Source organism: Scardinius erythrophthalmus (assembly GCF_964197995.2).
Source record: "Scardinius erythrophthalmus genome assembly, chromosome: 15".
NCBI classification, from domain to species: Eukaryota; Metazoa; Chordata; class Actinopteri; order Cypriniformes; family Leuciscidae; genus Scardinius; species Scardinius erythrophthalmus.
The window spans coordinates 18,509,719-18,536,288 of NC_138235.1; the positions used below are offsets into that span (position 1 = coordinate 18,509,719).

General features: G+C 37.5%; 1 protein-coding gene across 1 annotated transcript in view; it reads left to right on the forward strand.

Annotated features, from left to right (window-relative positions):
• The window catches only part of cntn3a.2 (contactin 3a, tandem duplicate 2), a gene marked incomplete at its 3' end in the record, with an annotated part of 79,151 nt that extends 74,364 nt beyond the window's left edge, over positions 1-4,787 (forward strand). The window contains exon 23 of the mRNA XM_081386350.1: positions 4,687-4,787. Coding sequence (XP_081242476.1) covers positions 4,687-4,787 — 101 coding nt within the window. The remainder of the gene's footprint in view (positions 1-4,686) is intronic.
• Positions 4,788-26,570: the final 21,783 nt, after the last annotated feature.

Sequence of the window (26,570 nt, forward strand, 5' to 3'; positions counted from 1 at the left end):
AACCTTCTTTACAATATCTTCTTTTGTGTTCAGCAGAAGAAAGGAAATCCTACAGGTTTGTAACAACTTGAGGGAGAGTAAATGATGACAGAATTTTCATTTTTGGGTGAACTATCCCTTTAAGACATTTATAGTGTCCCAAAAATCAATTTCAAATAAATGCTGTTCTTTTTAACTTTCTATTCATCAACGTATTCTGGAAAGAAATGTATCACAGTTCCCACAAACATATTAAGCAGCACATCTGTTTAAATATTGATTATAATGGTTACCTGAGCATCATATCATCATATTAGAATGATCTCTAAAGGATCATGTGACACTGAAGACTGGAGTAATGATGCTGAAAATTCAGCTTTGATCACAGGAATAAATGACATTTATTAGAAAATAGTTATTTTACATTGTAATAATATTTTACAACGTTACTGTTTTTACTGTATTTTTTTATTAAATAAATGCAGCCTTGGTGGGTATAAGACTTATTTTAAAAATATATATAAATCTTACCAATCACAAATGTTTCAGTTCTATTTTGACAGTTTCCGGATTAAGGAAATAGCCCAATTATATGGCATGTAACACCGTCTTTTCACCATCCAATCAATTCCCAATGGATCAAATTAAGTCCCACCCTACATTTATTCTATCAAATAGAATAAAATCTTCGGTTACACTTTATTTTAAGGTGTCATTGTTACAGTGTAATTATAAATTTAAGTACTGAGTAATATTAAGCAACTACATGTACTTACTATAGGGTTAGGGTGGGATTGGGGTTTGGTTGAGGGTTAGTTGCATGTAATTTAGTGTTATTACTATGGTAAGTACATGTAACATATGTAACAAGGACACTGTAAAATAAAGTGTTACCAAATTTTCTTTCTGAAAATTGAACAAATCGAACAAATCTCTCAGGTCACCGTGATTTTGCCTAGACATGTTCCTGGATCATCATTTTTTGTTGATCCTGGAACAACATTTCTGTTGAATAACACTGATGTAGAAGCACCTAACACTGGTTGTAAGCCTAAACTTGACATAAACTGTAAAACTTGTCCCTCAAATCTGATTGGTTGATTGGAATGTTGTTCCAGGATCATAAACTTGGTGAAACGGCGTTCACCCTCCCTCACATTTACGGTTTAGGACATCTATGAAAATGCAACAAGCTCAAGGGAGGAAAAAAAATGCTGCCTTCCTGATATCCCTGTTGTTAATTTAGAAAAATTAGTGATTTATGAATTCGATTGTATCAGTTGTTTATATTTCGGCTCATTTATTTCACGTCCGCATCCTCACACAATATTACATTTGCGTGCACGAGTTAAACCTGCAGGCGTGCGCAAAGCACATTCACTGCCCTCCGCTTTTCAAGGCCCACGATGTAAAAGATAAATATCCAATGCCAAGGGATATTAAACACACAGGCCCCTATAAAATAAACAATGCACAGTTGACCTCATAATGTTCTCGTCCTGTTCCCCCGAGTTAGCAGCGCAGGTGCAGTTTGCAGCGTAGACGTTCTGTTACGGCAGCCCACAGAGTTTAATGCGCATCTCCAAATGAGTTCTCACTGATTTGATGTGTCCTCCTCGTACACCTTTTATTCTCCACTGGGCTAAGCAGTCTGATCTTTATTAACTAGCCCAAGCTCTCGCCATCTATCTTGTCCCGCTCGTCTCCGTTCCCCCATGGATATAACGTCACAGGCTGATGCAACTGCAAGGGGCGACTGTTCTCTGTGGCTTATTGTTCACATTTTTCATTTAATGGCCTGCAATGCCTCGCTTTCACGAAAAAGCCCTGGATTTTACGGTTGTTAATGTTGGAAATTATTAGCTGTGCCAATAGCAAGGTTTTCCAACCTGCTTTAGCATTAATTAGTCATTTAGAACGGGGAAAAACTGCTCAGTGAGCGTCTACTGTAAGTCGATGTAAATCCGCTCAGAGCACAAGACTGTCCACCACCAGATTAAGCACTAAACACTGATAAAACTATAATTTCATCCTTCAATTCCCAACGATCAGAGCTTGACGCTTACCTTATTTTCCTAAGGAGCACATGTGCTCTAAGTTGAAAAATGGAAACTTTAGGGGCGCAATGAAACTTAACATCTTAAATGACTTAATTACTTTTTTTCTTAATAAAGGGATACAAGGACACATTTACAAGAATCAGAAATCAAAAATACTGTCATTTACTCACTCTCAACTTTTTTCATCTGTTTAACACAAAAGAAGATATTTTAAAGAATGCTGGAAGCCAAACAGTTACGGTAGCTATTGACTTCCATAGTATAATGGTAGTAGTGAGTAAATGATGACAGAATTTTCATTTTTGGGTAAACCATCCCTTTAACTGTCAGTGTCCCGATAACGTTTTTTTTTGTTGACTTTTTCTCATATTTTAGTAATCATCTAGCCTGGAAATCCAGACCTAAATCTAAAAGATTAATGGTCTGGCGTCGAGTAATGAAAATCAGCCAGCTCGAGGGGCGGCACCAAGCATGCATTTGAAAATCTCACTGCACGCAATTGGGTAACACTACGACCAATCACAACAAGTTATCGCTTAGCTACCAGCGGAGCTAACTGGTAGATTAAACTCTTACCGTATCCGGTCGGCAAAACAGCAAAAACGCCCTTCTTGCAAAGGAACGATTCGAGCGCCGTCTTCTGTTCCTCTTTTAGAGAAAAAGTCTAAGGGCCCTATCTTGCACCCAGCGCAATTGACTTTGTCCATCCATAGCCATCTTGCAATGTTTAGGCTACTAATGACTTCGACGTCGCAGCGCTGTCATCATCTCGCCTCCGGCCCGCCTATATCAGATAACCCGATGTGATTGGTGCAGCTCAGATCGAGGGGCATATTTAATGAGCATCATTACTCGACACCAGAGTAACTCGCTGAGCAAATTCAACTTGTGCTCTCGCGAGAACTCTGGATTACCAGGGTAGTAATCATCATAAATTAGGTATCATTCGAAAGCTTAACCATACAATGGAAACTGTCTTTTAAAACCTTATAGTGAGCTCAATTTTTGTCATATCCACTTCAAATTTGGAACACTACTTGGTTAGACATAAGGCTGGGATTTTCTAGCAATTTTGTAAAATATATATTTTGTATAAAAATCTTTAGTTCAGTACATTGGCTGTGCTGTTAACTTAAACTTCTATGGGCCCTATCTTGCACCCAGCGCAATTGACTTTGTACACCAACGCATGTATCATTCCTATTTTGCACCCGCGCAAAGCGCGCTTTTCCCTCCACAGAAGCACGTCGCTAAACTAGGGAATGAACTTGCGCTCCCTGGGCGGTTCAGCGCAAAAAAGGAGGCGTGTTCCGGCGCAAACGTTCTTTCATGCTATTTTGCAGGTTTAGAAAACAATTGCGCCACTAACCAGGAAAAAATAGTTTAAAGTCAGTGGCATGTTGCGCATGTTATTCATATGCTATTTTAAGGGCGCATGCTTGGCCATAATTAATGTAGCGTGTGCACAACGCGCATACACTTTGATTCTCTCATCTACACAGAAGCAGCAGTTTTCATTTTTGCAAATCATACATTATTACGATACAGTAGATAGATCCCACCGGGAAAAAAGCAACAGCGCCCAAGACCCGCCCACAAAGTTACTTGCGCTTTGCGCTTTGACACTTGCGTTTCAGATCGTTAAAATAGGGCCCTATAACTTTTGTACACTTTAATTTTTTGCTTTCACGTCTCCACTAATCTGCTGAGTGTCTTCTTTAAAAAGACACCAACCTTAGGTCTGTAAAGCATTTATGAATTACAACCATTTAAGTTCAGATCTAAGCTGAAAATGTGGGCGGGGGGTTGACAGTTGACAGGTTAAATATTTCTGCTTCAAGCTGTATTTGATAATTATGTAATTATTATAATGCTCACACACATATATTTCAATCATGACAACTCTCAGAATAGTTTTAGCATGTTATTAAATATGTTAATGAATTTGGTCTTGATGGACTTGGTCTGCTACGCTGCTGCTGAAGAGCAAGTATGGACTTGCTACTGCTAACAGATACACAAACGCGCTGCTGTGAGCTTGTAAGATATGTTGCTGCTGCATAAATAGACATATCAATCCCACAGGTGGAGCTGGAGGGGCTCAGAGGAACTCTGATAGCGCTGCACGACTAGCCAACAACAAACACTGAACCAGACTATTTAACTATTGAGCGCCACATTGTTACTTTGAAACAAGCAGTGCTCATATTTATTAAATCATAGACTTTTGAAGCTTAATAATCACATTAGACTCTATCGTGTTTCCTGTATTTCCATCCCCAAATTTAAGACCTCTTAAAATAATTAATGTTTGTTATACCATTTAATAGTTTTATGACCTTCAATTTCCTTGCCTCTAAATATACAGTAGTCAACATTTGAAGTGGATCAAAAAAGTTCATCAAAGTTGCCCTAAGACAAGAACGGTATTGTTCAAAATTCATGTATAACTTTGATAAAAGGTTTTGATCCACTTCAAATGTTGACTGTTCTTCAAATTTTACAGTTTACACGCATCTCTTTTTAGTCACAGATGTCAAAAGTCGAGTCCTGATGATGCTTTCGTTATTGCTTCCGAGTCTATTTGTATTCATTATCACAAGTTGATCCTCTTCAGCGTCTTAAAGACCTGTTTTCCATGTTCCAGGTATGAGCGTACGAGGGTCCAGAGCCTGGCGGCCCAACGCCATCCCAGCCTCCTTGCTTTCTATCATCGCATTATCGACACTGCAACCGGCTTTGTGTTAACAGTCTGAAGGATCGAACGTCGAAGTCCGTGTGATTGCCCGTGCTCTTCCTCGCAGTGGAGAGGTGCACCAAAACACTTCTGAGGCAAGATTATCGATCCATCTCTCCATAGTTATCTGAGGCAATGCCCAGCAAACCGTTTGAGGAACGTAACAGGAAAACGTCAGCGCCACGGTGGTCGGATTTCGTGTGCATGTTATGTACTGTGTATCATTGTCTCTTTGCAAGTGATCCGAGACCCTAACAAGGTTTCAGATGAAGGTTTTTGCAGCAAACTAAGTGAGGTGGGATGAGTCATATTACTGCACTAAGATTCCATCTTCTCATTGATCCCTAAGAACAAATGCCTTACTTCCATGTACATGCCAAAGCAGTTAACGTCCTTTTGCTTTTTACTAAGCTTCTGTTGGGTAAAATTGTGATTGTTTTGTAATTATCACATCATTAATTTAAGGATTAGTTGACCCAAAAATCATTTACTTACTCTCATGTTGTTGCCATGTGACTTGTTTTTCTGTGGGACACAAAAGGAGGAATTTTGAGTGCTGGGCGCTCATTCCCACGCAACTTTAACGAATGGAGATGGAGGGCCCTATTTTAAGGATCTAAGCGTATGGTCTAAAGCGCACGGCGCAAGTGCACTTAGGGCGTGTCCGAATCCACTTTTGCTATTTTAACGACGGGAAAAATAAACCAACCAGAGTCTCATCTCCCATTCAAAGCCAGTTGCGCTAGCGCCATGGCGGATTCGCTATTTACAAGGCGGAATTTGCAAGTGGAAAGACTGAAGACTTCTCTAGCAATGAAACGGATCTGCTCGTGTGCGAGCAGACCATCTACGGGACAAGCAGTCCCAAAATTCCATCAAATCTTTATGTACACAATATTAATCTTTTACATTGTAATCCTTGTATTTTTCATATTTGGCTAGTTTCTGTGCATCCCTGTGTGTTTAATAAGCAGAGTGGACGTGCTTTGTGGACCCGCCTATAGGCACACATTACTAACACACTCTTTAAATAACAAAAAGAATATTGCGCCATTGACTTTAGACCAGGTTTCAGTTGGTCAATGGCAAAGTCTATTTCAGTTGCATCAAAATAGCATCACGCTAACAATGCGCCGGAACACACCTCGTTTTCATTATTAGCACGCCCATGGGCGCATAAATAGGCGCAAATGCATTTCCTATTTAAACAACGTGGTGCAGGAAGTGAAAATGATAACTGCGTCGGGCTGAAACTAGTAAAAAACACTTGCGTTGCGCCGCATGCGCAGGGTGTATGAGACACGAGAACATCCTGTGAGAAACAAGATTGTTTTTGTGAACAGGATCGACTGATTAAACTCGAACTCAAAAGAACGATTTGTTCATCAATCGAATATTGTTTATCTTATATTCTTATGAACCAGCAATGGAAAAGTACTTAACATCTTGCATTACAGTATGCTGCTTAAAACTATTGTATCACTTCAGATGAATAGGCATTTAGCAAGTCATTTTTCAGTGTCAGAAGTCCTCATTCACTTTCATTATACTAAACAGAGCAGCCAGTATGTTCTTTAAAAATGCACTTTTTGTGTTCCACAGAAGAAAGTAAGTCATTTGGAACAACATGAGAGCGAGTAAATGATGACAGAAGGTGTGAAGGTTCCCTTTAAGCTACTGTTTGATTGTTTGTAATCACATCATTAATTAATATTTAGCCTTTGCTTACCATTTCAGTTATTTGTTCAAGAGTTGTCTCTGTGCCTTATCTATGTTTTAGAGTGCACACACACACACACACACACACACACACACACACACACAAGGCTTGTATTTGTTTGCTCCAGACACCATGTTGCAGCTAAAAGCCTCCAGTATTCATGATGGTCACAGTGCTACATTCACAGATTTTGTGACATTTCATCTACGTTAACACTAGGAGAAGTTATAGGTAAATTTGTCTACACTCACAACACATGATTTAGTAATTATCATAATGACATGAAGGAAATGATTGGGCTTTTATAAATATGCTAGAGATGTTCAAAATTGAATTAAGCCTTTAGACACTCAAGACTTAAATGCAGTCATAATGATTTGGTTTATTGAAGAAATGCCATCATTTTTTATTATCAGAAATGTAATTTTAGTAATAGGTGTGTGAAAATGTAATCCTGAGATGAGCAACCAATTTTAACAGTATTGCAATATGAGCTTTATTAGGCTTTCTTTCAAGTCTTTTTCAAGTGATAAAGCTACATTTTAATGACCCATTTTTCAGTATTATCACTTTATCATCCCTTGAAAAAAAGAAGTGCACTTAATTGTATTTAATATGCATTTGTAGTGTACTTCAAATAATATATTTTTAAAAACTGTACTTTAATAATAATGATATTATAATATTAATAAAAGGCCACTTAAGTGTACTTAAAGAGTTCACTCAGGCCCTGTCCCAAATGGCACTATAAACTCTTGCTGTCTTCCAACAAGTCCGCACTTTTGGGAAGTAGTCTGTTAAAGAGCTCATGGGTTTGCAGACTTGGCAAAAGTGCGCATCGAGGGCAGATATCGACTGCAAAGAGCACCCTTTTGAAACCTAAAATGACAAATGGGACACCCTATGGTCTGCGCAAACGTGGCGGCCATTTTAAGTCCACAAGGCTGTAAGTACATTTGAAACAGGGCCTCAGTTTCTTGACACACTTGAGTACACTTTTAAAAAGGGCACTTTGTAATAATATCAAATTGAAATTTGTACTTGAATGTACGGTAACACTGTATTTTACAGTGTCCTTGTTACATGTTACATGCAACTAACCCTCAACCACATCCTAATCTTAACCCTAACCCTATAGTAAGTACATGTAGTTAATTATTATTACTCAGTACTTAAATATATAATTACACTGTAACTTTATCATTGTTACAGTGTAATTATAAATTTAAGAACAGAGAAATATTAAGTACATGTCCTTACTACAGGGTTAGGGTAGAATTAGGGTTTGGTTGAGGGTTAGTTACATGTAGTTATGCACAAGTTACTGTTATTACTATGGTAAGTATATGTAACAAGGACACTGTAAAACAGTGTTACCAAATAAAATGTAACCTAAAGTACAATTTAATTGTGTTTTAATAATATTTTGTCATGCTTTGAAAGAAATACACTCATTTCGATGTGTTGATTAACATACTAAAGCACATGTAAAGTACTTGATCATTTTAACTGTAGTGTGTTTGTTCGATATTACATTTAAAATGTAATATATTTTAAATGTACTTCATTACAAATATGTGTTTACGAATATATTTAAATACATGGCATACAAGTTTCAATAGAAAGAACATTAAAGTATTGACAAATGCTTGTCAGTACAATCGGCAGTACACTTTAACTATATTTACAAAGACGATAGAATATAAGTAATTATGAAATTATTTGAAAGTGTATTAATAATTAGTCTTTTTAAAATCATGCTTAAGTGTACTTCTTTTCCACAAGGGATAGCTCAAGTATTATACTATTTAGACATGTTCTTTTAAAATATATTTTGATCTCCTCCAGTACCCAATATGAGTATTTTTAATAGCGCTGCAATTTTCAGGTACAGTAACGCGAGACTGATCGGGCATGTTTTCAACTCACTGTTAACATAAAGCACTAGAGCATAAACTCAAAATTCCTTCTTGACTCCATTTGAAGTTGTTTTTATATATAACAGCAAATCAGATGTCAGCGTGTGTTGTTTTCTTTGCCCTCTGGTTATCTGCAGGCTGTAACATCTGAGCGAGCAACGGCCCCGTATCAGCCGTTTCTTTTAGTACAGATAGCACAGATATCAGCGCATCTCTAGTTTTTAAAGCGGCGGGCAGCGCTGGATACTGCAAACATCTGCTGCATCTTAAACCCAAAATGCTGAATGGTTGCAAAACGCCACTTTGTTTTTTTTCTAACCATGTACATTGTGACTTGTTCTTCTGTGACTGTTGAAAGTCTGGTACTTTATGTATTTGAAGCTTGTTTAGCAAAGCTCAGATAAATAGCTCGTGTTTTATTTGTTACGTTCTCGCTTTCTAGGCCACTCACCAGATGCTCCTCAGGGCCTTTATCAGCTGAATCAGATGTGTTAAGGAAAGTTGGAAGCAAAAAAATCTGCTTACGCGGTAGCGCTCGGATTGCTTTAGACTCTTTCAGTCCCGGGAAATAATTACTATACTTGTGCATCACAATACTATGGCCTCACACTCGGCAGCCAAAAGATATAAAACGCAAGAATAATGAAAAATTGAGAGCCATGACCTGAAAGCACACGATTTGACTGATCCGTGATGTAGAAGCCATTAAAGCGCGCTAATAAATTATAGAACGACCCTGCGGGGGCTTTGACCAAATCTACAAGGGAATAATGCTTATTAGGACAGCCGAGACAAGATGGATGTGAGACTGTTTCAGGACTGTCCGGACAGCTGACGAGGAGCAGGTTTGCTTTTCCTTCTTTTGGAAAGGGACGTAGCCACCTTCCTTTCCGTGTTATTTTAGGATGACCGCACTCAAAGGGCCTTCGTACGACTCACTCGCGCACATTTGAGGAGACTCTAGGGCCGCCCCGCACACTCGGCCTTGGTTTTGATATGTAAGGTCAAATAAGAAGCAGTCTGAAGTGAGAGTAAATGAAAGAGCTTTGCATTGTCCCCACAGACTTGCCGTACAATATAGATGTCACCTCTGTTGAAGCTCTTGGATGTTTTTTTTTTGTGTGTGTGTGTCCGGGATGAAGGCTGCTGCATGATTTTGATTTAACCTTTGATAATGGCTGCTGACATTTAGGTGACTGTTGGGACTTGTGTATTTTGTTCTGGACTGTCAGCCCATTTTGTGGATATTCTTCATATCTTTATTCCGGAGTTGCTTCGGAGTACTTCATCTGAGATCCTTAAGTGCTTATTATTATTTGTCAGGCCATTTTGTGGATATTATTCATATTTTTTCTGGAGTTGCTTCAGAGTGCTTCATCTGAGATCCTTAAGTGCTTATTATAAATGTAAAAAAAAAAAAAAATGTAAAAATAAAACAAATCATTGGTTTATGTGATTGCTTCAGAAAAAAAGGTAAAAGTGTTTTGTATTTTGTATGTATTGTTCTGTTGGTTCGGTTTTTTGACATCAAACTTGTAATAGTTTTTTGTTAAAGGTCAAGTGTTGTCCTTTAAAAGTGAAGCAATTTGATTGTGACTGTCACAAATTGATTTGCGGGAAGATTATGTAGTGGAATGCAAGATGGTATTTTGTTTCGTTTTAGTTGAAAGGACAACGAGATCAAGATTAACTTTGTGCGTTAGATTCAAATACATCAACATTCCATATGTTGAGTACGTGTAACAACACTTGACCTGATGTTTTGATATTTCTGTATTAATACATTGTTTAATACTTATCTCTGTGAGATGATGTACTCAAGCTGAATACCGTTTTCATATTGAAAAGAATTGGACTGTGTATAGTAAAGCTGTGCATGTTGATTGTTTAATGTGTGTACATTTTCTAAAGCAAATTTAATAAAAAAAAACACGTATTGGAGATTTACCTCTATAATGTCACAATAATGAGTCGTTTTGTTCTGTAATAAGCTTGACTGCTATTAAAGCCACATGATTTTCACCAGCATACATTCAGGATGTAGAAATCACTCAGAATGAGTTTCGAGAATCGTACAAAAGCAAGCAGTTTTTATGAAGTATTCAACTACATAATTAAAAGCTTGCTTGACAGTTTGGTGGGTGGATGGATAAATGCCTTGGCAAAACATATTCAGCTAAATAGAGAAGGTTTTTTTGTTCAATCACAAAATGTTCAATAGTTTTATAGTTTTGTGTCTGGTGACTTTTTGTATGGGAAGACCTTTAGTGATTGCTAATGTGACCATATATATATATGGATTGGATCAAAAATACAGTAAAAACAGTAATATTGTGAAATATTATTACAATTTAAAATAACTGTCTCAAAAACATAAAAAATCTTACTGACCACAAACTTTATACAGTATATATGAGTGTGATTCTCCCATAAAGGTTTACCCAGTGCCTAATGTGATCATACTGCCTTCTATAATATATAAAATCAAATCATTACCTTAGTCCAAAAGCTCACATAAAAACACAAGAGGTATAACAATATTAGCACTTCCTAGTGTCACATTCGCTGGATTTCACCCTAATTTCATCACAAATATCAAAATAGTGCACATGCTTTCAATAATTAGTTTTGCACAAGCAGTTTAACTGTGCTTATTTTTGATATATCTGATGCTGAATTATAAGTTGGCCTTGCACCACAGCTGCCTTTGTCCCATTGTTTCACTATTAAACCAGTTAGAAATAATGCATGAGCTGTTTAGGCCTGTTACATGACTAATAGATTGGAGTGGAACTGCACTATTCATCTTAGCAGTTCACTGACAGCCTCTAACCCAGGGGTGTCACACTCATTTTAGATCAATGGCCGGACTGGATTAAACCATTTTCTTTTTTTTTTCTGGTGTTACCCATGTTGTACACAGTCTCTTTGGAGGCTTATAAATAATTAAAAAAAAACTTGCAAGCTATGGTAAAATGACCCAGGCTGCCACGGGACAGTTGTGTTACCCACTGATCCAGTTTCAGATGAACAGAGAGAGATATACTGTAGTACTGCTGATCTCACCTGAATTAACTGCTGATTTTGATTATAGGGCATGTGAGAGGATAATAATATATAGACACACACAGGTTATGTGATGTGATTCATACATTATAATGGTTCTGGATGAAGGGGGACGGGGGATAATTGCGATAGGTTTTAGTTTTTGTTCATTTATTGAGAAAATGTTTCGCGTATGGCTTAGACTTATATGAAGGCCAATGAAATTCAGAACACCCATGCTGTATAATAGATCTGTATTTGGTATTTGATAAATATAATTTGAAGTTATACATTTTATGTAAAGGCTACAAACTAATGTCAGTAGGTCCATACACCATTATTATTAAGAGTGACATCAAACTATATAAACAGTGATACTAGATACTACTAGTGAAACTGGACAGACAGATAGATAGATAGATAGATAGATAGATAGATAGATAGATAGATAGATAGATAGATAGATAGATAGATAGATAGATAGATAGATAGATAGATAGATAGATAGATAGATAGATAGATAGATAGATAGATAGATAGATAGATAGATAGATAGATAGATAGATAGATAGATAGATAGATAGATAGATAGATAGATAGATAGATACGGACGGACGGATGGATGGATGTACAGTCATAGATAGATAGATAGATAGATAGATAGATAGATAGATAGATAGATAGATAGATAGATAGATAGATAGATAGATAGATAGATAGATAGATAGATAGATAGATAGATAGATAGATAGATAGATAGATAGATAGATAGATAGATAGATAGATAGATAGATAGATAGATAGATAGATAGATGAGACGCTGCAAAAAACTGCCCACCGACCGAGCGCATGTTTACAATGGAAAAGCAGAGCAGTGGAATACAAAAATGTGTATGCCATCATTTTGGGATAGAGCTGTGCTAGCATACAGCTGCATATGACCACTGCGAGCTCGTTGTGCATTCAGAGTTATTACTGAGATTTATTGAGCGTCGCAATCATCCCTGCTTTCCCCTATGTGCTGTTCTTAAGGAGTCTCTATTGGTGTCAAAAGCCGTGATGTGCAGAAGGATTTACTGCAGTCCATTCTTACGTGTCGTGGGGTGAACTATATTTTTTTAAGTGTTTTTTCTCCTCTTTTCCTTTTCTGTGCCTTTGCTTTGGCAGTGATTCATGCTGTGCCTTGCAAACTGGTAGCCCCTGGAATTGCTCTCCTGGCTATGTCCTGGCTCCCTCTGTGATGAATGCTGTATGCTCTGTGCCCTGTCTATGATAAACTGTCCATAGTGCCCTCATAAATTGCTGTGTGGTCGAGTCCGAAACAGCTGTCACGGGGAAAACAAACAAACAAAAGTCCACCGTCAACCGCGGTGAAATGCTTCGCGCGTCAGCCAGAAAACATGCCTCCCATTTCAGCCAATCTGTTTGCTCCTAATTTGCTTCAACACATTTATGAGCACTGGGAAATATTGAACGGCGCGGGTCTGTTTTATGCTAAATATAAAATGAAATGTTATTACAAAGTACAGTTATTAAAAATGACCTCATTATATATGCATATGCATTTCCATTTCCATCCAATTAATTCATAAGAAAGGCCTATATGTGGAAAAAGCCTTGAGGGTTTATTGAAGAGTCTCTCTAAATTTAACAGTGACAGCGGCCTCTAGAACCACCTGACATTTAAGTAAATCTTTTGGATCAATATCTCCACCGAGTATTTTACAACCTCTTGGCTCAGGTAGAGGTGATTTAAAGGGAGAAAGCCAGCGGTGCGCAGAACCTTATTAGATAAAATTTGTCAATTAAAACTGTCTCCTGAGTCCTGATCTAAACGACCCGTGGCTTTAATACAGCCGTTGCCATGCATACTCTTCCTTACGCTGTCCGCTTCACTTGGTAACGTCAACATTATCTCTATTATATGTGAAACACCCGCAGTTTCCATGTTTCTTCTGCGTAGCATAACGCTGTGTGTTTAAGAGTGTGTGCTGCTGCTCGCAAGTGCTAATGCGTAATGGGCCTGAGCGGAAGGATGAAAGGAAGAACATAAAAAGGATAGACAGACAGACAGATAGATAGATAGCTAGATAGATAGATGTAAGTGTTAAAATGATCATCCTGTGGGAGGAATATCATCAGATTCAAGCAGAGCAATCTTTGTTGAGGTCTTCAAATAAATGCTCTGTCTAGAGAATAAGTGTCTACCTTTTTATAACTGGTCTCTTATTCAGACGCTCTGGTGTCAAAGTCAGCTCTTACAACTGACAAGGTTTTTTTTACATGTCAAATGCTTTATTCAGTTTGCATCAGGAAAAAATAAAAACATTTCCATCATATAAAGCCGCAGACCTCGACCAGGGGGCTGGGGGCCTACTAGGGGGCCTCGGGATTACTTACAATTATTTAAATTAATAAATTATTGTTAATATATCAAAATAATCTACATTCAATCTAAATTAGAGTTAGATTATAAGGTGTTTTAGTGAAGAACACACAGTTTTTGGTAATTCAAAATTAATTGTGGTTCGTTCATTTAATATATCAATACTCCCAGTTTCAGTTGATATAAAGTTTGAAAAAAAGCGCATTTTGTCATAAGCAGAAATACTGAAAATATCTTATAAATGACATGAACATGAACAAAGAATGAACAGCTGTATTTTAGGAGTCACAACACATGACATTTTACAACCTGAATTAATCAAATTAAATTTACACATATTTTAAGAGTCTTATTAATCTTCATACACAGTGATGAGGGCATTCATGGGTCCTCTCTATGATCCCAGCAAGCAACATAGTGTCGGCCCAGATCCGGCCCACATCTGGGCCGTGTGGAATCCACGTGTACCAGATGTGGGCCGGATCTGTTTTATGTTTGTTTCTCAAAATAAATGTAAATTCAGAAATTAAAACATCATAGAAGTGATGTATTATTGTAGGCCTATGTACAGTACAGTAAGTGTATGTAAGTCTGTGTCTTGTATGTATAAGTTACATTTGTATGTATTTTTGAAGGAATTCAAAAATAGATCCGGACAACGATGATAGATCACATTATAAAAAAAAATATATATATATATATATATATATATATATATATATATATATATATATATATATATATATATATATATATTTATTTATTTTTTTTTTTTTTATTTTTTTTGGAATAACATGCACTTATGATTTATGCACAAAGAGACCAGCATGTGTATTAAAATAAATAGGTAGGGACCGTTTTGATTTCATGTTGACTTTAAAGCTGACTAAGATAGCAAAGCAGCCCTGGAGTATATTTGGACAAGAATCCAGTAAGACTCATGGGACTCTTTGTCATTCCTGAAGAAACAGGACAAAAATATAGTCCCTCCCCCAGGAGAATATAAGACTAGAATAAAGAGACCCCATGAGAGCAGTATTAGACACGACTTTTAAAGTTAACACGCAGGCTCTGCCAGAAAATAAATTACTGATAAGAAAAAAAGGTTAGTTTATTGTTATAATATCACATTATACATGTGTTGTGTGGGTTTCCCAAATGTGCGTTAGCACCAGATCCTCAAAAGTAATCTGCCTTTAGGGAATTTAAATATCATTGCTATGACAACACATCCACATGAGCACAATCCCAGAAAGTTTGGAATGAAATCTGGTTCCTCAAACTATGCTCTCTTGCATTCAAACGTGAAAGTCTGGCTGTTCAGTGTGTGGGATGCTGGAAAGAAAAAAGTAAAAAATAAAAAGATGGCAAGATGGCAAGATGGAACAGGAAAATCGGATACACATATTCCAGGACAATAAGCCAATTTACTGTCCAATGCCACACAGTCCAGCACAGTATTATATTGAGAAAAATTCACAAATACATACAGACAAAACTATATTCATTCCCCAATCAAAGTCCATAAAATAATTTTGTATCTGAAGTACCTTTAGAGATGTTCTTCAGCGACCACTGCATTGTACTTTCAAAACCTCCATGGGAATGAACAGTATGAGTCTACATCAGTCGATCTCCCTATTTTTTTTTTATCAAAGCATGAACCAGATGAGAAGAAACACTGAAGAATTGCTCTTTCAACACTTTAGAATCAAAGCTACTAGAGTCCTAAAGTCTTAAAACTCATCTTTGATCACCAAAATTACATATGTAAACGTTTTTTCCTTGAAAAAAAAATCTTCATGCCTTAAAATAGCTTGAATGTAACTCTACACCTTGCCTCATTTAGTATACGCTGTTCTATGAATATGCAAATTAGCCCCGCCTCCACTCCACCAGCTCAGAGATCCACTGGTTGGCGATCACACGTTGATCTGATTGGTTACAAGGAAGGAGGATTGGTTATGACGTCAGAAACACCAGCGATTTCAAACCACGTTTTTGAGACTGTCTTTGGTTCACTGCAGATTTAAGGAGAAAATATTTAGCAATGGTGTGTGCTTATGAATTTGCGCATGGTTTGTCTGAAGCATATTAAAAACACCACGTAGACGTATAAACAACATTAAAAGCTGGATTTTCACCACAGGGGGACTTTAAGACAGCCAACAAATCTCAACGAAACAAAGATCCTCGTCCTTCCTCACAGAGCTGTTTCTGTGTGCTTTTTCCACTGCCCTTCTAAATGAGTGTCATCTTTGTTTTTTACTTTCCTCGCCACTATTTGAGGACCATTAAACCCTAATTCCAGAGGAGCAAAAGGAAGAAAAGCATCGGCTAGGTGAATCTGAGAATGAGGAGGTCATTGTGTTGTTCGGTTGGTGGTGACTTTTAGCAAGCAAGAGGCTCCATAATTTCATTTGCCTGGGCTGTGATTCTTTAATATTGGCGTGTTGTCTAACATCCATGTCCCCAGCCGCTCTGAAAGAGGATGCTGCTTATTGCTTTTTGGAGACGAATTCAATAACGTGAGATTTGGATCTGAGGGAATAGTGACACCAAAGGACCTTGCAGGTCATGGACTAATGAATGTATCTCCTCTCATCTTGAGGGTTGTAAGTGCCTTAGCACCCTGCTAAAATGTGTTATCTGTCTTCACAGTCAATGCTCATGGTTAAAACCCCCACGCCTGACTCAACGGCTTGTCTTTAAGCACTACAGTACATCTAGATATCATGGTGTGTTTTCAATGGTTAGGTTTGAGAACTAACTCTGAGTTTAGCCAAAAACATTGCAATTTTCCCACTAAGATGTACAGTAGATGTATTCTTCTACTCTAATTACTTTCAGAAGACCTTGCAATTTCAAAGCAACTTCCTGGCAACTACATAGCAACACCCTGGCAACAACCCACAAGGACAACTGCATAACAGCTTCCTATCAACCAACAGCACTCTAGCAACTATAGTGTAATGCTCTAGCAGCAGCATAGCAACTTCCTATAAGGCAACTATGAAGTTGCTAGGGTGTTGTGAGTCAAGTAATCACTCAAAACATTCTAGCTACTTCTTATCAACCAGCCACAACACCCTAGCAACTACATAGCAATGCCCTGGCAACCACTAACCCACTATTGCAACTGCAGAGAAGCTTCTTTACAACCACCCACAACAACCTAGCAAATGCAAAGTAATGCCCCAACAACCATTGACAACACCCTAGTAACAGCATAGAAACTTCCTATAAACCATATATAGATTGTTGTGTGTGGTCTAGCATCCACCCACTACACTCTAGCAACTGCATAGCAACACCCTGGCAACAACCCACAATGACAACAGCTTCCTATCAACAACCAACAGCACTCTAGCAACTACAGTTTAATGCTCTACTAGCAGCAGCATAGCAACTTCCTATAAGGCAATTGTGCTATGCAGTAGCTAGGGTGTTGTGGGTTTATTTTTTATTATTATTTTATTTTTGTAGTCGTCACGATGTGGTTGCAGCAGGAATAAAAGAGTAGGATCTATTTGCAGCAGAATCTTATGTAACAAACTAAAAAAATAACAAAGGTAATCAGGAAATAAAGGAATCAAAAAACACGATCAGAACAATCAGCTAAAGCAATTAAGACTGAAAAAGACTAACTAAAAACAGACTCAAACACTGCGTCCGAAATCGAATATACAGTATGCGAAAAACAGTACGCCAAAAGAGTTGTATGTCCTAATACATATTATTCGAAAACAGTAGGCGAAAAGTCTCCGGATGCCCTACTACTTCCGTGGAGATTCTGAAGTGTGCATTCAATGGAAACTTTACTATCCCATGAGGCCACAGGAGAGGATTTATGAATGACAGTGAAGCGACACAACTGACACTGGTAGGCCACATGATAGCAACAATATGGCAGATGTAGTACGGATTACATTCATACACACATACTACTATGGAATGTACTTTATTTAACATTTGTGAAGTAAATTCAAATTCAGGATTAGGAGCTACTCGCACAGTAAGCGATTTCGGATGCAGCAAATATATACTAAAACAAACCAATGAACAAAACAAGAAACAGGTGCAGTGCATAATAAATCAATGAAAACCCAATTGTAACAAAGAGGAAACAGAACAGAAAACCAACTCAGAATACAACTCAAACTCAGATAAAAGGTAACTGTCAGGGATTATCTATTTGCAGAGGTGGAAAGTAACGAATTACATTTACTCGCGTTACTGTAATTGAGTAGTTTTTTTGTGTATTTCTACTTTTTTAAGTAGTTTTTAAAATCTGTAATTTTACTTTTACTTAAGTATGTTTTGTTTAAAGTATTGTAATTCGCTACATTTTAAAACATATCCGTTACTGAGTAAAAAAAAAAAAAAAAAAAAAAACATAAAAAAAAACGAACTAGCATACTATGGGTAAAACAGCGCGCGCGCTCGTGCTCAGCATTGATTGATTGAAGGGCGGGAGAACAGACACGCAAAAACCACAAAAAATATGGAGACGGACAACACAGAGGCGAACCCCTGGTAAGTATGGGGATACTTTGGATAGCCTATAGAAAAACGAACGCGCTCGAGCATAGCCTATTCATTTTGCAAAAATTGTGGACGCAAATTGGCTGCAAAAGAAGGAAACACATAGAACGTGTTCGGGAACACCATCCCTCCGTGCAGATTAAGATATGTCCCGTTTATAATTTAAGGTCGAAGGATTTCTGTGACGCAGAGGGAATCCCGGAGTTTCATTATTATGAAAATGGAATTTAGCCTACAGTAACGCAGACGTCACGTAAAACACATGAAAGTAAAGCTGTACAATAAATCAAATTGCGACATGGTCTGTAGTCTATATATTAAAGCACAAGAGACTGCTATATAAATGTATAATCTGCGTGTCTGTGTGAATCAGTGCGAATGAGACGAGCCGTTTCGTCTACTACATACTCAAGTACGCGACGTGCTAAGTGTTTTCAGCATCTCACAAACAATATGAGAACATGAAAACATGAACATCTCCAGAGCTGCTCTGAGAGAATGACCTTTGAGAAAAACCTTGTCAAATAGCCTACACTCTGAAACAGGACTTCATTACAACCCATCAAAATAAAAGTTTGGTTTAACTACGAAGAAATGATGACATAGCCTAACTGTTGTGGGCCTACAATAGAATGTACTTCTCATAATAATATTAACAACAACAATAATAATACAGATTATTTAAACATTATTTAATGATTTTTGTCCATGGTTTAATTGAGTAAATCTGTTTTGCAGCACTTTGCCAAAAAATAAAAGGATAAAAAAAAGTGTTAAACTTTTATTTGATTACCACCGTTTTGGATAATATATTCGTTTTAAATCATAAAAACAAAAAGGATTTTTCTGAATTAAAAACATTTCATAGAAGTCTATTGTTCTTGAAAATTTTAATAAATTATTAATGATAAAAAATAAGTTGTTAAATGAGTAGTTAAAATGAAAAGGAAAATTACCCCATGATTTATCAGCCCTGAAACCATCCTAGGTGTAGGCTATATAACTTTCTTCTTTGTTCTTTCAGACGAATACAATCAGAGTTATATTAATAAACACTCTGATTATTCTGAGCTTTATAATGGCAGTGGATTGCAACCATCAGTTTAAAGCTCAAAAAAGTACGCCATACGCAGTCTACTTACACCTTTAACGCAACTTATGCAACTCATGATGACGTCAGAAGTAGTGTAGTGCGTCCTGGCGTAACGTACAGTAAATATCAGCAGTATGTCGCATTACTCGCATAAGTTGCGCTTTAGATTTAAGTCGAATACATATGTCCGTTTTGCCGGAAGCTAGTTATTTTACTTCATAAAGATTTAAATATGAATATCTTTCTTACACAAACTCAACGTTTTGTTTCAGAAGGCCTTTATTAATCCCCTGTTGCCGTGTGGAGCACTTTTATGATGGATGGATGGATGCACTTTTATGATGGATGGATGCACTTTTACGAGCTTCAAACTGATGGTTGCAATCCACAGCCATTATCAAGCTAGGAAGCGTCAGGGTGTTTATTAATATCAGAGGCTTCCTTCACCTCTGTACAGATAAAACATTATCAAAATGATTCCAGTTCGCATGGATACGCGGAAGCGACAAATTTTTGTTTTGTATTATGCAGGCCAGACAAGTAATTTGGTGAGGTCAATTTGTAAAGAAAGACTACTCGCATGCACACATTCAAATGCACATACATTAAACACGTAATACGCATGTGCACGCCGCCAGCATTTTCACAGATTCACGTTTTTGAAGTTTACACAGAGATGATAGTGTTTTTCAAAAAATTTTAAAGCTTGCACCTTGTAACCTATTTCAAGGTTTATATTCTCGAGCTCCAAACACTGTTGTCGTGCAAATGAACGGCCAGAACACATTAAAGTTTTCTGTTTTCTGTTAAAGCGCTGTCGTGTTAGCGGCCCCTAAGTTAATAACTAATGTGCTTTTCGCAACGAATCAATCAATCAAAAATGAATGAATCAAAAACTAACTTTAGCTGGACAATAACTTTATTCTAGAGCGGCTGTAAAGCCAAAACACTCTCTGTTACTGTAATCTCCTATTATCTCTGTAAAGCTGCTTTGAAACAATCTATATTGTTAAAGCGCTGTATAAATGAAGAAGACTTGACTTAATATAATTCTGATTGTATTCGTCTGAAAGAAGAATGTCATATACATGGCTTGAGGGTGAGTAAATCATGGGCTGGTTTCATTCTAAAGTTAACTACTCCTTTAATCACATTCATAATCATTTATTGAAATTAGTTCATTAGGCATGTTTTATTGAAATTTTAATAAACAAAACAAATGTTTCCAAAAATACTGTTTTCATTCCATTTACTGTAACTGTCATTTTAACTGTTGATAATAATAACCCTAATTTAATAATACAGTTTTTATATTTAATAATTGTTTAATACCATTATATTAGTCGGTTATCATACTGTGAAAATCTCATACCTTTAAAACCCTACTCGGGGGACTCCCCAACCCACCCCCGCTGTTAAAAAAGTAACTCAGTTACTTTTACTCTGAGTACATTTTAAATGAGCTACTTTTTACTTTTACTTGAGTAGATTTTTCGACCGGTACTTTTACTTGTACTTAAGTAAAAAAAAATTGTAGTAATAGTACTTTTACTTGAGTAGAATATTTTATTACTCTTTCCACCTCTGTCTATTTGTTTCAGTTTCGGATGGTTTTATCATGTACTTTTGTTCTGTGACCTAGTTTTCAGTTAGTTTCCTTGGTTACTCATTGTTTGATTGATTTCCACACCTGCCGTTCATTTCTTTAATTAGTTTGGTCTGTGTTTTATTCAGTTCTTTGTCTGATCTCATCACGTTATGTTTGGTTGTTTTGTTCTTGTTGCCTAGTTCCTGAGTTGTAAAATAAAAATAAAAACTGCTGCATTTAGATCCTTTGCTCATCTTTATTTTCAACCAAACTGTGACAGTAACTGTAGTGTTCTATCAGCTGGGATGTGTGGGTCCCATCTACATCTGTATCTGTTTAAAATGGGGGAAAAAATCATGTTGAACACAAAAACACAGTTTTAATATCAAATGCATGTGTCAAAGAATGTATATATATAGATATAGATATAGATTTATTTCATGGCACCAAGACCAAATACACACGGTTTGACGATCTGGAGAAAAAGACAGACAATGGGGAATGATGTGCTGTTTTGTTTGTTTCTTTTTCTTCAGGAGCACAGCCAAGCATTTAATAGCAGCCAGTTCCATTAAGTTTATACACAAGAGGTATTTTGGATTAATTGCCTCTAATTTTGTGAGGGTGTAAGAAATTTTACATATTACACTCTATAAAACCAGCAAAACTGTGACCAAAAATTCACACCAGAGCAAATGTGATGAATAACACCATGGATTTTGACGATGCCTAAAGCATAGCCTATTTTACTCTCTCTTTTTTTTTAACTCCCATTTTATATTCCTGTTTTAAAGTGTTATTTGACTTCTAAAATATCTAATTATTAAATTCAAATTTGTGAGCATATTAAATATGACAACTGAAATATGTAATTGTTACACATAATTTTCTGGAACTATGGTCACAGAATAATAAAGACACTGTGTTCATTATCAAATCATTTATCATCACATTAAATGTAAATATGTTGAGATGAGACCGCTGCTGAATGCTTTATTTTTGCATTTAAATACGCTTTCTTCATTATGCATTGTTTTATCACCATAACAACTTCACTGAAACGCTGAAATGTTGCACTCATTTCAAAATCATTTTACCTCAGAAAATGTCTCTGTTTAAATTATTTTCTTTTAATTGTATTTCCAGGTTTAAATTAGATTTTGAATCCCAGATTTTCAATCTTGCAGGGATAGGCTATTTGAAGCCAAAATACACTTAATTTGATTTAGATCCTGAAGCATGCTTAATTTGGCCTAATTACAGTAGTGTGCTTATTATTCAATTCATTTTTCAGTTCTAGATTATTCTTAGCTTATTTTGACATCTGATTTTAAGTACTGACATCAGATGAGTTTTATATTGCATACTGGCTCTCACATAGTGCAAGATGAATATAATAGAAACTGTTGCACTATCCAAATAATATCCTCACTCTATGCCAAAAAATCTCTCTAAAGTAGCGAGAGGGCTGGCACGTGTTCAGAGCCAACACAATCGGCCAGTAATGCACTAATGACTCTCACTGTAAAAACAGATGAATAGGGAAAGGGGAGGGGAGGAGGGTACGAGAGATTTCTCCATCTCTTTCATCAGGTGTCTCACAAGACTGCAGAGTTCCAGCTAATCCTGCTCTGTGGAAGCTGAGGGGGGTCGATGCAATCAATGCATGATGCCCCGATGCAATCAGAAACAAGCAGGGCCTGAGCTCCATGCTCTTTAAACACCAGGGAGCTCTTTATGATTACACTGTCTGACAGCTGCTGTGACAACTCACTGCATTTTAGCCCGAAGCATATTAAGCATGGCTGTACGGTCCACCATGCCATGCATGAGCCCCACGCAGTACTCAAAACATGAACTCAGCGTTTCAACCTTTTTAGGCTTTCTGATGTTCAAATACAGATTGATTCTATCATATCACCCCAATTGTATTTGATAGTCAATCAATCATCGTACTGTATACTACAATTATCTTTTAGCAATCTGAATGTTTCTGTTTTAGCTCTGTTTTGGGTCTTGAAATTAAGATTTTTGTAATAAAAAATTCTAAGGTTTATTAGTTAACATAAAGAAATTAACATTGCAGATACTTTTAAAGCATTTATTCATCTTGTTAAAATTGCTATATTTTTATCAGAGTAGCATGCTGTTAGCTTAGAAACATGCTCTATTGAAATCAATATTCTAGACTTCAAATGAGAAGAAGAAAAAATTATCTATCTTAAAAAATGTGAGTGGTGCGTTCATTTTCTCCATAGGAAAATGATAACTAAGTACTCCAAGGTTGTCAATCGATCGAATGGGCTTTTGTTTAAGTTGTCAGCCAGCATTATTTCAACTTCTTTTTCTAAATTGTGCCTAGTATAACATCTTGCCAATGGACTACAGTTGAAAATTAGCCTGCTGGCTAACACTGGCACATTTACAGTAATGTTGATTAATGTGCACTGTCCTAAAATAAATAAATGAAATGAAATGAAATAAATAACCGCATTTAACATTTAATGTAGTGTGTAGTATAGCTGTTTGTGCATGTAAAAGGTCTGTAAAGTTTGAAGTTATTGCTAAATTATTGTCTCCCAAAAGAAAGAACCAATTCTAAACTGCCTGAACTGACTGAGTCATCAGTTATTTGTCTTGTAGTCGTTCTTAGTCGTACTTTTAGTCTTACTGACCAATCAGAGCAGAGTAGACCAATCACAACAGACTGGGCCTTCTGACCAATCAGAGCAGAGTAGACCACTCAAAACAGACTAAGCCATCTGACCAATCAGAGCAGAGTAGACCACTCAAAACAGACTAAGCCATCTGACCAATCAGAGCAGAGTAGAACAATCACAACAGACTGGACAGGACATCTGAAGAAAAAGAAGTTTTATTTATATAGCGCCTTTCCGTAGCTTAAGTTCGCTTTACATTGTATATTACAATACATTTACACACTCGCACACACATTACAATCACATAAGGACACATATAGTCACATTATCCAAAATACATGTTAAATAGATATGTTTTTAGCTGAGTCTTGAATGTAGCCACAGATGAGATATTACAAAGTGTAAGGGGTAGTGAATTCCATAATTTAGGAGCATTAACATTAAATGACCTTCCACTACAGTAGACAACCGTAAACGTGGGATGGACAATAAACCAAGTTCAGCTGGGTAACTTGGGTGGTAAGAGTAAAGTAGATCATACAGATATGGAGGCGCAAGACCATTTAATGCCTTAAATGTTAGAAGTAATACCTTAAAGTGAATACGTGATGCCACGGGTAGCCAGTGAAGGTCATGAAGCAGAGGAGTAATGTGAGCAGAACTCTGGTACTGCCTCCTGCTTAGCTACTGTTTGGACGCTCTTGCTTACTGCTCCACACTTTGCTCTATCGCTTTTATATTTTATCTCCTAATTTTAACTTCAGCAAATCAGCACAGTGCTAAATCGACATAGTTTAGCATCAACGTTAAAACTAGAAACTTTTGTGACTGGAAGATTACTACAAAAAAGCGGTTTTCCTATCCAACCAGCCTCCCACTGCCATCAGCTTACATTCCGGAGAAAGGAAAACACAGCTGCTTACATCCAAAAGGATAAGAAAGAAAATGCCTCTTCTAGAATCTACCTCCTGCACAAACTGCCACAGACTTTTACAGAGGATTGCAGTTCTTGAAACAAAGTTACTTACAGGACTACCAAACCAGACGGAACACACAACAGAGCTTCGTCATGGACGTCCCCAGCATACAGCCGGTGAGTCCCATGAATCTAGTGCTCCTCGACAAGCCAATACTGATCAACACACTAATCGATGGCACAAACAGGGAGCGAGACCCAAAGACATCAGATTGTCACGAGCATAACATATTGCCACAGTAGCATCCCCTACCCCCGATATGGCTATGACAAGGATTGCAGACACTGGTTTCCTACCACCACCTATACATCTTGAGAACAGATTTGAAGTATTAATGAATGTAGATGAGGAATCTCCAAACGAGATGAATGTGATCGAACACAGACCGAATCAGCCTAGCTAACACTGAGGCCGAGCAGACAGCGGCACTCAGCTCAGAGCGCAGCCGAGCCCAGGACTCTGATAGTGGGGGACTCCATAATCAGAAACATTAGCAGCAGGGATACAACAACATGCTGCTTTCCACAAGCAACAACTTCTGATATAAACAGGGAACTTCAAAACATTCTGATGAAACATAAGACTGCAAATCGACTCATCATTCATGTGGGGAAGAATGATACTCAGAAAGAGCAGTCAGAACTCCTCAAGAGGGATTTCAATGAACTTTTTGTAACATTAGAAGACTGAAAGTTCAGACATTCATCAGTGGACCATTTCCAGCGAGAGGAACATATCGGTTTTCAAGGTTGCTTGGGCTTAATACATGGATGCAAAAAACCTGCAATATAAAATGAGTAAACTTCACTGACAACTTCAATCTTTTCTGGAGTCAGAGACAACTGTTCAAACAGGATGGCCTCCATCCAAACAAACTTGGTGCAAGAGTGCTAAAGGACAACATTAACTTCTCCCTCCATCACCCTTCAGCAGTGTGTGCCAATCAACTCAACCTGAATGTCACACACACACACACCTGGACAGAGTATAAATGAACACAGGACTTCACTTCAGCACCTGAATTGACATGTGGTCGACACAAGGACAATAATAACACCATGCAGCCACAACAACCTCTGCTCACGGACACAATCTCAGCTGAGCCCAGCCCACAGAGCTCACCACAGACAGACTGTGACGGATTAAAACTGCTCGAAGTTTCAGCACCCAAGGACGATTTCCTGAAAAACTTAACTATCCCACTCTTTTGCTGCAAGCCCCCAGATATCAACCAAAAAGGGGCGACCACCAAACCTGCAGGCCCAGCTCGCCCTCCCCCTCCTCCTGTGAGAGCTTTTCGGCCTCTGCCACAACACCAGGGCCCACACCCTCCCAGACATCCCAAGTCTCCCAGAAGTTCCGGGAGTCTCCCGCATATTGATAGCGGCTCCCTGATGCCCACAAATTCGTTAAAATCTCCCGGAATCGAGAGTGAGCGAGCAAGAGTGCTCATGCGAGACAGAGACTGTGTTCCAAACCGTGTAGCAGCAAAGAGGGGGAGCGAGAGACCTTGCGTGTTTGTTCTAGTGTGCGTGTATGCCTCATGAAGCGCATGTAAGATAGAGAGCATCCTGATTGGCCTGTTTCGGTAAATCAACCAATCAATTGTCAGTGTGGGCGGGCTTTTATCTCTTCACCCGAACCGAATTAATCAGTTCAGTTAACTAGAAACAGGAGCGCCATGGCAGAGGGAGAGTGCTACACAAAAAACGAAAGTATAAGGCACATTTTACGCCAGACTACACGAAAGTGTACCCCTGTCTAGACCATATTATTATTCAGGCCGGCTAGTTGCCAAGGTTACATGAAAACAACAAACTCCTTAGACCTGTTTAAAGTTGCAATGGAATATAAATAAAAG